Source organism: Colias eurytheme, chromosome 5 (genome assembly GCF_061535395.1).
Source record: "Colias eurytheme isolate Ceu_HAF_F1 chromosome 5, ilColEury1 Martin Lab GWU primary, whole genome shotgun sequence".
Taxonomy (NCBI): Eukaryota; Metazoa; Arthropoda; class Insecta; order Lepidoptera; family Pieridae; genus Colias; species Colias eurytheme.
Genome location: NC_142984.1, coordinates 2,156,474 through 2,169,926, shown reverse-complemented (window position 1 = coordinate 2,169,926; position 13,453 = coordinate 2,156,474). Strand labels below are relative to the sequence as shown.

At 32.6% G+C, this 13,453-nt stretch overlaps 1 protein-coding gene, 1 long non-coding RNA gene and 1 other non-coding gene across 3 annotated transcripts; 1 reads left to right on the top strand and 2 right to left on the bottom strand.

Moving 5' to 3' along the window:
* Positions 1-4,817: 4,817 nt before the first annotated feature.
* Positions 4,818-4,890, top strand: TRNAA-AGC (transfer RNA alanine (anticodon AGC)). The gene has a single exon. It is a non-coding gene; the product is annotated as a tRNA-Ala (tRNA).
* A 390-nt stretch (positions 4,891-5,280) lies between these two features.
* LOC149908323 (uncharacterized) lies at positions 5,281-6,255 on the bottom strand. The gene is made up of 2 exons (XM_090101629.1): positions 6,188-6,255; positions 5,281-5,985 (listed from the first exon to the last, which is right to left on the bottom strand). The coding sequence occupies exons 1-2, from the start codon at positions 6,203-6,205 to the stop codon at positions 5,467-5,469; spliced, it is 537 nt and encodes a 178-aa protein (XP_089957755.1). The 5' UTR covers positions 6,206-6,255; the 3' UTR covers positions 5,281-5,466.
* A 3,617-nt stretch (positions 6,256-9,872) lies between these two features.
* Positions 9,873-10,863, bottom strand: LOC149908322 (uncharacterized). The gene is made up of 3 exons (XR_016456743.1): positions 10,822-10,863; positions 10,599-10,728; positions 9,873-10,169 (listed from the first exon to the last, which is right to left on the bottom strand). It is a non-coding gene; the product is annotated as an uncharacterized LOC149908322 (long non-coding RNA).
* Positions 10,864-13,453: the final 2,590 nt, after the last annotated feature.

Sequence of the window (13,453 nt, the reverse complement as noted above, 5' to 3'; positions counted from 1 at the left end):
ATTTTAAACTAAATAAGTAATGTTGTAGTGCTGGTGTTTAAAGCACACATATTATGTGGATAGTAACTATGGATAACTTATTTTGAATCTTTTCGTTCAATATCAATACTTCCTCCTCTTATAAATATAACAATCCCTTTTTATCAAAAAATTATTAAATAGCACTTAACGATATACCCTAACATTGTACTAGTTATAATTTCATCATGATATAGATGTATGGCTCTCTCGAAGTTATCAATTACGATTGTTCTTAAAACAAATCTGTAATATACTTAGCTACGTTAAATTACTAATGAAGAAATAAATAGCATTTATTAATCATAGGTTACACTTTTACACAAATATTATAATATCTAACTACGTACTTAGTTATCGATTTAACAATACATAAGATAAATAAAAACTGTAATATTTTAACACAAAATCTATCAGCTCTATACATTCGTAGCTCTACACAGAAAGCTAACTTCAACCACCGACTTCAGGGTTTAGGGGAGGAGCGAGACGGCGCATGTGCCTCTCGCTCGCACACCATACACACTCAAGATATTAAAATTGCAATCAGTTGATTATGGAGTTGTTATTCAGTTGATTATAGGAAGCACTCGAAGCTTTTTAATTACAGCCGTTATCACAGATCTGTAATGATTCCCATAGGTTATTTTGATTTTTCAATCTGGAAGCTAACAAACTTTTGACAGCCTCGAGATATCGTTATTGTTTTGGCGGGAATAAATTGTTAATTATGACTTTTATCGTGACGTCATGAAGTACCTAATTATTGCAATTGTTATATTGCAATCAATGCTTTGATAACATTATATTAGGCAAAATATATAAATAGAATATGTAAGTATTAGATGAATAGTAAATAATATGAAAATACTAGCGATCCGCCCCGGCTTCGCCCGTGGTACATATTTACGTTTTCTCTACATTAGAACCATCCTCGTACTTCAAGGAATATAATAAAAAAAGAATTATCGAAATCGGTTCAGCCGTTCTCGAGTTATGCGCTTACCAACACATTTTGCGATTCATTTTTATATATAAGACTAGCGGTCCGCCCCGGCTTCGCCCGTGGTACATATTTACGTTTTCTCTACATAAAAACCATCCTCGTACTTCAAGGAATATAATAAAAAAAGAATTATCGAAATCGGTTCAGCCGTTCTCGAGTTATGCGCTTACCAACACATTTTGCGATTCATTTTTATATATAAGATTCTCGTGTCACAATGTTAGTCTGCATACTCCTCCGAAACGGGTGGACCGATTCTCATGAAATTTTCTGTGCATATCGGGTAAGTCTGAGAATCGGCCAACATCTATTATTATGTACCACGGGCGAAGCTGGGGCGGACCGCTAGTAACTGTATAAAAATAGTCCTAATGTACTTCGTTATTGATTTCAGAAGTAATAAATTGATAGAACTTTTCAACGTATATAATTTAATATGAGTTTATAAAGTTTTATAGTCAATCGTAGTAATTGTATAAAAACACATTAACAAATCAATTCTGTTTGTAACTTCGTCATGCTTAATATTTAGACTATAGCTAGATTTGAATAAAATTAGGTACATATAATACTAGCTTTCCGCCCGCGGCTTCGCCCGCTTTGTCTAAATCCTAATAAATAATATACTCAAACCTTCCTCTTGAATCACTTTATGTATTAAAAAATCCGCATCAAAATCCGTTGCGTAGTTTGATAGATTTAAGCATACAAAAAGACATAGGGACAGAGAAAGCGATTTTGTTTTATACTATGTAGTGATATTCATATACAATCCAGAAAATCTGCTTCATTCCTTCAACACCTAACTATCTAGGAACTTACGTATACTAAAATAATTAAATTACCGTCGAAACAATGCATTTAACTTCGTGGATTTACTTTAGATAATTCGAACAGTTTACAATTGAAGCGGTTCATTGGATCTTTGTGATACTGTAGTCAAAGTGACTAATGCTACACGAACTTGAAGTCAAAATAAATATTAGTGGTTATATTATATGTACATATAAGATTGATTATTGATATATGTATTTAGATAATAATATGTAACTTCATGAAAAATCCTGTTTAATATACCTATAACTAGGTAAATGGAAGACAGCTGGTTAAGAAGGCCACTCATAATTTTTATTTTTTATATTATAAACACTAAATTACGTTATTTATAAATACAAAGAAAATAAACCAGATGTAATATTTCAATGGTCACTTCAACAACTTAGAAATCATGTTTAAATTATATTTATGGTTGATTAATAAATCTCAGTTTCAGTGGCCACTACGACTTGATGTATGTCCGGAAATTCAAACGAGTAAATAAATATTGGTAATAATTATTACCTCTGGCTTGGAAGGCAGGGCCACTACCAACGTAGCCAACCAGTCAGTCAAAATAAACTACCGGTCAGTCAATAGAAAACGAAGATAAATAACACGCTCATTGGATTATCTTGTATTCATATTTAAAATCCCCTGTTATTTATGCATCCTGAAAGTTTTAGAAACAGATTAACCATATCGTAGATACAATTAAATTGTAATTGCTTCTGAAGACAGTATATTATATGCATTCACAATTCACATATACTTCAAGGTACCATTGTCCAATTTAAACGTTGGACACTGGGCGACAATACTGTATCATTTGTTACTATCACAATGGAACATTATTGTAAGATACAACTACATTAGTGGACCTCAGAGTGAATAAATAGCATTCATCATACAGGACATGTAAGGGGGATTAAGTGTACTGTAAATTCTGTAATCTATTTGTTCAATTCCTTTTAATGTATTTTTTGGACAAAACATTACGAATAAGAGATGTATGACAGAGTCTTAAGCTAGTTGTTTTTTAGAAGTATGTGTGTAATTACTACAAAAGTAAATTTTAAATATCCAACGTATTGAAATGTTTATCCTACTAATATTATTAAGGCGAATGTTTATTACTACATACTTCACGCCATAACTGCTGAAGCGATTTTAATGAATTTTGGCACACACATAGGATAGCTTTTATCCCAGAAATCCCACATGAATAAGGGGTTTTTCTTTGAAAACGCGGGCGAAGCCGCGGGCCGACAGCATGTTTTATTTTGTTTGACTTTTTATTGTTACAAATAAAGGGGCGGGATATATAGGTTGTACTTAATGGAAAAGTTCTGTGATAATGCCTAATTGTAATAAACGGTTGATAACAAATCACAGCTAGTAATAATGATTACATTGTTGATAATAGATTTGCTTGGGTTAACTAAATAGAAACCAACTTTAAATGGGTTGAACAGCTGTACATATTTTAATTGAATCGTACCTACTAAAAAAAGAAGAAAAATACAAATCCTTCCTGTTACTGTTGTACGGTGTACCGTAGTTTCGATGTACCTATACTGGTTTTGTTACCAATTTTAGGTCTACTAACTAAATATTTAAACTTTAAGAAAAACACTCATTTTGGTTTGGTAATCACTAATCACATACACTATATAATATTATAAATGCGAAAGTAACTCTGTCTGTCTGTTACTCAATCACGCCTTAACTACTGAACCAATTTGCATGAAATTTGGTATAGAGACATTTTGATACTCGAGAAAGGACATAGGCTACTTTTTACCCCTGAAAATAGGATAGGTTTTATCCCGGAAATCCCACGGGAACGGGAACTATGCGGGTTTTTTCTTTGACTGCTAGCTAGTAATAAATAAACATATCTACAACATTTTCCTTAAATTTCAACAGAATGAACTATTTAATTTGGCGAAAAATCTAACACGATTTTAAAAGTTTGTCGACGAAAGCGTGAAATTTACTGAAATTATTCCGTGAATTTCACAAATTTGCATTATATTGTTAATATTTAGTATCCCAAAGGACGTCGTCGACATTTTAGAATTAGCCATGATAATTGTTGCACAAACTTTTTATGATTTTTTTACTTTTTCGTGTCCAAAACGGTTATATTTTCTATTCATATAAAAGTTATTTATCTGATGTTTGATTTTACGCGAGTATATTTCATTTAGAAATTAAAGACTTTTTAACTAAGACTCAATGTGTCTCCCCGTGACCACGCTCGCTGTAGTGTTCGAAACGTCGGGAAAATAATAGAATTAATAAATCGCGTTTAAAATCCGTTAAAAAGTATTTAATTTCTAAAGTTATTTATGCTTATTATTCTATACATTAAATATTAGAGCAACAAACATTAGGTTTGTATAAGTAAATACTAGTACTAATTTTAAAGGGCTGGTAACAAAACAAAGGCTTTATAATTTACTAGCTTCCGCCCACGACTTTGTACGTGCATCTCCGTTTTTCCCCGTTCCCGCAAGAATTTCGGGAAATCCTTTCTTAGCGGATGCCTACGTCCTAACATCTACCTGCATGCCAAATTTCAGCCCGATACGTAGAGTGGTTTGGGCTGTGCGTTTATAGATCACCTTTAAGTGTTATATAAATATATATATATATATATATATATATATATATATATATATATATATATATTTCATACATCATCTATTAAACCTTTAGTAAACATAAAGAACTTTTGACGCACAATTTTTGACAACAGATTAAAAATAATATCAAGATTATATTACATACAATTTATAGCTAATTCTCATCAATTAAGTTACATAATACTTACACTATCCAAATGACCTTCATTATAAAATATTGCCTCATATCTTAAAACACAATTAAGGCTTTTCATTTCCTTTCACTTCTCTTGACTTGAAAAAAAAAATAACGGTATTAGGTCACTAAATTCGAATGTGTTACTAACGGGGGCGTAGCTCAGATGGTAGAGCGCTCGCTTAGCATGCGAGAGGTACCGGGATCGATACCCGGCGCCTCCATTCTTTTTTATAAATCCTTGACAAGAAATATTATCAAATCTATTCAGTTTTATTTTTTGAACATAATCCATTTTTATAGGATAAGAGGAAAATGGGGTATTAAAACTACAGCGAAATAACATTAATTTTACTAATAATGAAATAATTAAAGTAGTATATAACCACAGTCAGAAAACTGAATCCATATTCCATACTAATATTATAAATGCGAAAGTAACTCTGTCTGTCTGTCTGTCTGTCTGTCTGTTACACGCCTAAACTACTGAACCAATTTGCATGAAATTTGGTATGGAGATATTTTGATACCCGAGAAAGGACATCTACTTACTGGCTACCTTTTATTGCGAAATATGTACCACGGGCGAAGCCGGGGCGGACCCCTAGTAATAATATAAGGGCAAAATTGACATTGAACTTATGATTTAATACACTATTAAACCAAGTACTAGGCGATTCCTATATCCAACTTACGAATAAATTTCCTCGTCTAGCACATGTCTAACAAGATAATTTTACCAGCCATGCGACTGTCGCTCTTAATAACAGCTAACAACATTAGTCACCGACCATGACCATTCACAAGTCATTTTCATAAACACTAGGTTTCTCCGTCCTACTGTTCATCAGTTGCATCAAGTCCACCTTCTGCATTGTCACCCGTACGAGGTCCTTCAAGATCTTCCGTATATCCATATCCTGGGATATAAGGCTCTTTATATTATCCTTTGTGAATCCTAGATCGCGTCTCGCGAAGAATGGTGCGTTGCGGGCACGAGGCCGCGTCGGTCGAGAAGGTTCAATTTTCCTTGGCTGCTGGACTGGGAACGGCTGTCTCGGTTGATTCATTGGCATGGTTCTTCCAGAGTTTGTCTGTGTGCACTCATCCCCACAGCACATGGTACAACACATTTTGCACTCTTGAGGCTTCTTTGTGGTCGTGGTAGGTTCCACCGCTCTGAGCTGCAAGGGCTTTGGGGGATCCTTTTTGTGCTGGCAGTCTTGATAGTATAGGACGTTTTCTATGCTCTCCTCTGATGATGAATCTCTGTATCTCTTTCTACAGAGTATAAGTGATACGTGTAGTAATATAACTGCCTGAAAATAGATACACCATTTGTACATACACGTAATAGAAGATAATACTAAATATTTTTGACTTTAATTTTCATTCATATTTGTTTACTTACCTTTACAACGAAAACATTGCTAGTAATCCTCTGATTACGAAATACACGCACTCTAGTAAAATTATCATAATTTTAATATAAAATAATAATAAATAAATAAATATACGCACCACTTGAAAGGCTTGCATTCTGATTCAAAATGTTCGATGCAATACAGAACATATCGGGTTTGTGTTTTTGCAAACAATGAAGTGTTTATACGAACTCTGCTCTTGATACAAACAATTTCATACTTACATAAGTATAGATACTGAACATATTTTACCGTATCACTTTCTAGATACACTTTCCCAGACCCTATCAATAGTTTCAGTATAAAAACGATATTTTAGTATAAAAATATTGTAATATTTCACGTTAATTTTTCTTTCCCAAACTAAAAGAATCGCCTGATAAATATTTATATCTAAAGTTCGTTCTTGCACATACTTGATCAAAATAGAACAAAAACTACAATAATAAAATAGGACTTTATTAACATCTCATGAAAATATATAAATAACTGAATATCTAACTTCTCAGTCCCGAAATCAAATTCTTTGAAAACTACACTCGAATTTTATGGACAGGATTTTTCTTAGACGGTTCAAAAATACCATTTCTCCTGTACCATTGAACTTTTTCTACAATAGCACTGTATAATGGTAAATAAATATTATTTGGATTAACCTTTTTTTCTTCTTGCTCTCTTAGATCCTGGCAATAATAATACCACCATGGCAACACTAAGGATTTTCCCGCGCTATTTGACGCCATGAAGGTGCAGAAGTCCTTATTTGGTACTTTGAGGTTAGGTGAATTTCCTTGTAAATCGGGGAATATGGATGGTCTTGGATGGGTGTATCGTAATTTGTTAGCAGATAACCGTCGAAGCATTGCAATGTGTAGACATGATAGTAATATCATAACCTGTGAACAGGTACGAATCATTATAAACCATATTCTTTAGTAATGGAAGCACATTGGAATTTCCCGCCTTTTTGACTCAATCTTGAAAACTTGTAAAATGAAAAATATTAGCTTCCACAATTTTCACACGAAAAAATAATCATAAAATGAAATCTAAAATACTTCAAACATTAATTAAAGTAAGGAATAAACATAAACATATTGTTTCCTACATAACAGCTACCATATGAAGAAATTAATAAAAAATCATAAAAAGAGAATCAATTTACCTGGATATACATTCTCACGATAATATTTGATAGGTGTAGATTTACAACTTTTTTAGTTTAGGCGTTTAATTATCCAATTAACATAAAAATATAGGTAATAGCCGTTTACATTATTATGACAAATCCAGTAATTGTGTTTGAAATATTTATTAAGCGCTTTAATCAAATAAAAATTGTTTCATTTTATCTTGAATACAATCAATGAATTTCATTTCTTATGTTTTAAAACCGCTCTCAATAAATTGAAAATGTTTTTTATCAGGCGCTTATTTTTATTCAATTTTTATTAGAATTTTTATTACCGAGAATGTATAGAATTGTATTATGATTTAAAATAAGTTTAGACTCATTGACGATAAACATAGTTTATTAAATTTTATAAACAGACATCGTTACTGAGTTGAAATAAGTACCTACTGAATAAAGATACATAATATTATTTACTCAATTTTTCTTACAGGCGCTTAATTATTTATTTGTTTGTACTATAGTTTCGTGACATATTTTTCAGTCGGTATCATGTCGGTATAATAAATTTGTCCTACACTTTCATTGCAATTTCATAAGGACATTAAGAAAAATAAAATGTATGAAAATACGCTACATCGTTATTTTATTGCTCTCTTTAATGAATACATATTATATTATTACTATATTTCACCCTATTTTTTCGAATATAACAGTATTTACAAACAAACATTGAAAATTGGATCAATAATACAACATTCACATTACAATTCACAACGATACAACTTTAAAAAAGAACAAAAATGGTATGCAAATGATCTTTATTTAAAATAATGTTCACTTATTTCAACATTTCTTAAAATATATCAAGTTTAAGAAACGTATTGTATAATATGAGGAATAAGAGACGGAACATAAATATTGAAGTTGGCAACTTTCAATTGTATTTCGGTAACAATTAAAAGTATATTTGGGAAGTTTATTAAACTTTGAATAATATTTTTAAAGTATTCATGTTTCTTTAAATATATTCAGAGTAATTTTGAACGTGGATTTCTGTCTATTTGTTATGACAGATAATTTTAGAAACGATATAGTTTACCTTTAATTTGTTTATCTTTACCTTTAATAATTTATAATATAATGGTACGTTCAGACGCGTGGCAAGCAGCCTGGCAAGCAGCCCGACAAGTAGCCCGGCAGGCCGTGCGCTTACTGAACAAACAAACAAACACGGGCGCATGCACAAACAACATGCTAGTGCCCGTGTTTGTGCTCGTTGAATGTCACTTTGAAGTTCAAAGTTTGAACGCAAGCGTCTGAATCAGATATAAGCTTCTTGGTCTATGAACCCACCATATAAAATATTCTGTCAATTGAGAAGCAGCTGGCTGCTGGTATACCAGAAAAACAATTCTTAAGCGTAGAACTACATCTTGAAAATAAAATTGTATTCATTTGAGTTTCAACATAATGATACACACACACAAAATACACAAATAACGTTATTAGAGCTTTACATTACTTCCTTTAAAACTCCAGTTCTTCGAGAATCTTCTATTTTTCTTGAACTCTGCCAATTCTTCTATAGCCTTTTTGAAATACGGCTGTATAGTACTTGAAGTTGTTTTCAATGGAAACCCAGTTCTGGGTCCCGTAATCATTTGGCAGAAGAAGTACCACCAGGGTATCGGTAACCAGGGTATAAGTGGTTGTGATAGCTTCTCCTTGCAGATCTTTCTAGAAGGTATTTCGAGGCATAGTCGGGTTCCATCACATTCTGTATCAATGGGGATAGGACCTGGTGTGAATGGAGGGAGTATTGGACCCCAATTTCTATGGTATGCGAATGTTGTTTTTATATTGATAACCAGTAAAAGGATCATCTGAAATAAAGCAGAGCAGAGCATTGGAGTAGAACATAATTACTAATTCTAGATTCCTAAAATAATCCATACACCACGATGACGAGAAAATGTATGAACAGCGCATACATGATGGAATAAGTTTCTTTATTGTAACAATAAAGCCTTATAAATCATGTTATATTCCAAATGAGTATAGTATACGAAAATTGGACGTACTAAAGATGGAAATCTACTATATAAAAATAAGTCGGGTTTTCCTTCCTGACGCTATAACTCCAGAACGCACAAACCGATTACCACGGTTTTGCATTCGTTGGAAAGGTCTCGGGCTCCGTGAGGTTTATAGCAAAGAATAGCAGTCTCTGGTGGCGAAACGGAGTTCGCCCGGTTCGTTAGTGGTATATAGATTATAGGTACTTCTTGAAAAATATCCTTGAAGGAAATGAGGGATAGAAACTTGTATGGGAAATAACACTTGCCTAAAAATATCAAGTGTACGGGAATCATCGAGCATACAACGCAAAGTCAGATATGGAAAAAGTATTAGGGTATTAGGCAACTAAAAATAAATGCTTCAAGTATTATACTTGTACGTAAAAAACCATTAATCCTGGGGTAATAATAATTATTATTATTGAGACAAGGACTAGTTTTTAATTATTAAACGCCTTTATTGTTATTAAGAACAAAGCTTCAAAGCCTCCATTTTCATATCCCAGAGTGAATAGAAAATCTTTAGAGCTATCATTGAGATAATATTAATAATGGAGCAGACACCATGAACAAAATCTGTGCGCCAAGATGGCGGCGCGGGGCGCGCGAATGACGGCTAGACAGTCATAGATTATGCGATGTCACTGACTCACCGCTATAGAGGCGACACTTTGTTTCTTTCTGTCTATTTTATTGGGTGCCACTCCTTACATGCACGTTGACTTGAAATTTTCTTTGTACTTACTTAATATTTATTTCAGATATAAACTGACTTTACTACGCGGGGCTAACAATATCTGGCATATAATATAGGATGAGGAGGTTCAATATGGGCTATGGGAAGTTTCATTCCTTACAAATTGAGCCTTTTGAAGTAAAACTTCTTTAGGCGCGACTAGGGAGTAACTCAGATTTTTTTTCTGACGGAAGTAACGCTGTGTAGTTTCCGCCATTTAAAAATAATAATTCTGATTGGTTGTAAGTATATGTCATATACTACACGCTTCTTGACTTATACGCCAGCTAGTGGCAAATATCATAATCAATTAGGATTATTTATTTTCAAATTTTCAAACGGATCAATTGTGAATAGCAAAGTGAATGAAAAATTCAACAGTTTTAAAAACATTTTTTTTAATTGAAAAATTTTTTGAAAATCTCTAAATATACTTGTTTATTTATTACTTACTTTTAAAATAAGTAAATTAAAAATAAATTTTCTGACAATTGCGACATTTTATAATATTCAATAACAAGGTTATATTGACATGTGCGTAAAGGTTACACGCACACACTTTTTTTTAGAAAAAAAATAAAAGCCGTGTAAAAATTGTGTTTATTTATATTTAGTTCATCATCCTCAGAACATGTTCCCGGCTCAGAAATTGCTTGTATTGTTCCAGTACTATTGTAGCACACCTTCGGCTAAAATAAATATAATAATAATAATGTTAGTGATGGCTAGAATAATATTTTATTTGTTATACAAATCCGTAAAATTTTATTATTATTACTAACATCAATACAAGGAACAGCAGACTTCTTTAGAATACGCCTTCCGGCTTTTGTGGTATATTTATCCTCATCGCGAAAATGCAATGAACAGATGCTAGTTCTATCGGATGGTAACCATGTTTCTTCACTGCGGTTGTTTTGGACAAATTTTACCCATTTTTCCCTTTCTTCACGACCCAGACATGGAAACCTTGAATAGAAAAAATATTAATCTCTGAACTAGCGGTCCGCCCCGGCTTCGCCCGTGGTACATATTTCGCAATAAAAAGTAGCCTATGTTTTTTCTCAGGGTCTAAAGATTGTCTGTGCCAAATTTCATCAAAATCGGTCCAATAGTTTATGAGCCTATTTATTACAATCAAACAAACAAACAAAATTTTTCCTCTTTATAATACTAGTGCAGATAAATAAATAATAATTCAATTATAATACGTTCAAGTCAGTAGCTTATACAATATCAATTAAAATTGATTAAAATCAATTAACAAAAAAAAATTGGTGATTAAGTAATTGATTTTCATATTTCATGATTTCACCTTTTTAGGGTTCCGTAGCCAAAATGGCAAAAACGGAACCCTTATAGTTTCGTCATGTCCGTCTGTCCGTCTGTCCGTCTGTCCGTCTGTCACAGCCGATTTACTCGGAAACTATAAGTACTACAGTGATGAAATTTGATGGGAATATGTGTTGTATGAACCGCTACAAAAATATGACACTAAATAGTAAAAAAAAGAATTGGGGGTGGGGCCCCCCATACATGTAACTGAGGGATGAAATTTTTTTTTTCGATGTACATACCCGTGTGGGGTATCAATGGAAAGGTCTTTTAAAATGATATAAAGTTTTCTAAAAAACATTTTTCTTAAAGTGAACGGTTTTTGAGATATCAGCTCTCAAAGTCGTAAAAAGTATGTCCCCCCCCCTCTATTTTTATAACTACGGGGTATAAAATTCTAAAAAAAATAGAGGTGATGCATGCTAATTAACTCTTTCAACGATTTTTGGTTTGATCAAAGTATCTCTTATAGTTTTTGAGATAGGTTGATTTAACTGTAATTTATTATATTTGCTGCTACGGAACCCTTTGTGCGCGAGCCCGACTCGCACTTGGCCGGTTTTATTTCAATTAACAACCAGTCTATGCTTCTAAATATGTAAAATTATTATTTTATACTATAAAAATATACGCCAGCAAATATTACTAACAACACTTATTTCATGCCCAATGTCATATCTTAAATTTTTAATCTATGACAAATGACGCAAAATGTCGCCCGCCAAAAATTTTGTTCTAACTAAGTTTTAAAAATTATTATCTAATTACTTACTGATTGAAAAGTTATTCCTTTGCACTTTTCCGTATTATTTGTATTATTTGTGCAATATCGTAACACACACGTAGGCATATTTGATGCGTTTCACTTTAAAACAAATAAAAAAAAAACCGGCCAAGTGCGAGTCGGGCTCGCGCACAAAGGGTTCCGTAGCAGCAAATATAATAAATTACAGTTAAATCAACCTATCTCAAAAACTATAAGAGATACTTTGATCAAACCAAAAATCGTTGAAAGAGTTAATTAGCATGCATCACCTCTATTTTTTTTAGAATTTTATACCCCGTAGTTATAAAAATAGAGGGGGGGGGACATACTTTTTACGACTTTGAGAGCTGATATCTCAAAAACCGTTCACTTTAAGAAAAATGTTTTTTAGAAAACTTTATATCATTTTAAAAGACCTTTCCATTGATACCCCACACGGGTATGTACATCGAAAAAAAAAATTTCATCCCTCAGTTACATGTATGGGGGGCCCCACCCCCAATTCTTTTTTTTACTATTTAGTGTCATATTTTTGTAGCGGTTCATACAACACATATTCCCATCAAATTTCATCACTGTAGTACTTATAGTTTCCGAGTAAATCGGCTGTGACAGACGGACAGACGGACAGACGGACAGACGGACATGACGAAACTATAAGGGTTCCGTTTTTGCCATTTTGGCTACGGAACCCTAAAAAATGAGCGTGACGTTCGCGCCAATGAGCGAGCAAGCGACTGAGTGCAGTTACGCCACATGACGTATGTTGAGTGGAACATAAGTGGTGTAGGCGGTATCGACTCCATATTAATATTATCTCAATGAGAGCTATACAGTTTTTCTCTAAAACTTAAATTAATTTCGTTCACAGATAATTATATACTTTGACAACTATTTTTTATAAGTTATTCGAATTTATTATGTAGGTAGTTATAGTGAAATTTTTATATAACACGAAATAAAACCCAAATCACAATAATAATTTATGGAATTACGTAAAGTATGTATACCTACTACAAATACATACGTAGGTACATTAAGTTTATTTCAATTAAATACAGAATAATAATATCTTGATGATGATAAGAATTCCCTTACAAAATTTATCGTTCTTAAAAAAGCAGTAACCATAATTTAAGTCTACATAAAACATTTGTGGTAGAATAAAACATTTTTATATATTTTTTATTCAAATCAAAGTCCAGGGAAAAGGGAGGATTTTTGCATTATTGAAACAATTAAAAACATGTTACATGAGCGTCATTTCTTTGTTTCTTTGTTATTTTTCTTTATCCGATGACTAAAATTGATGG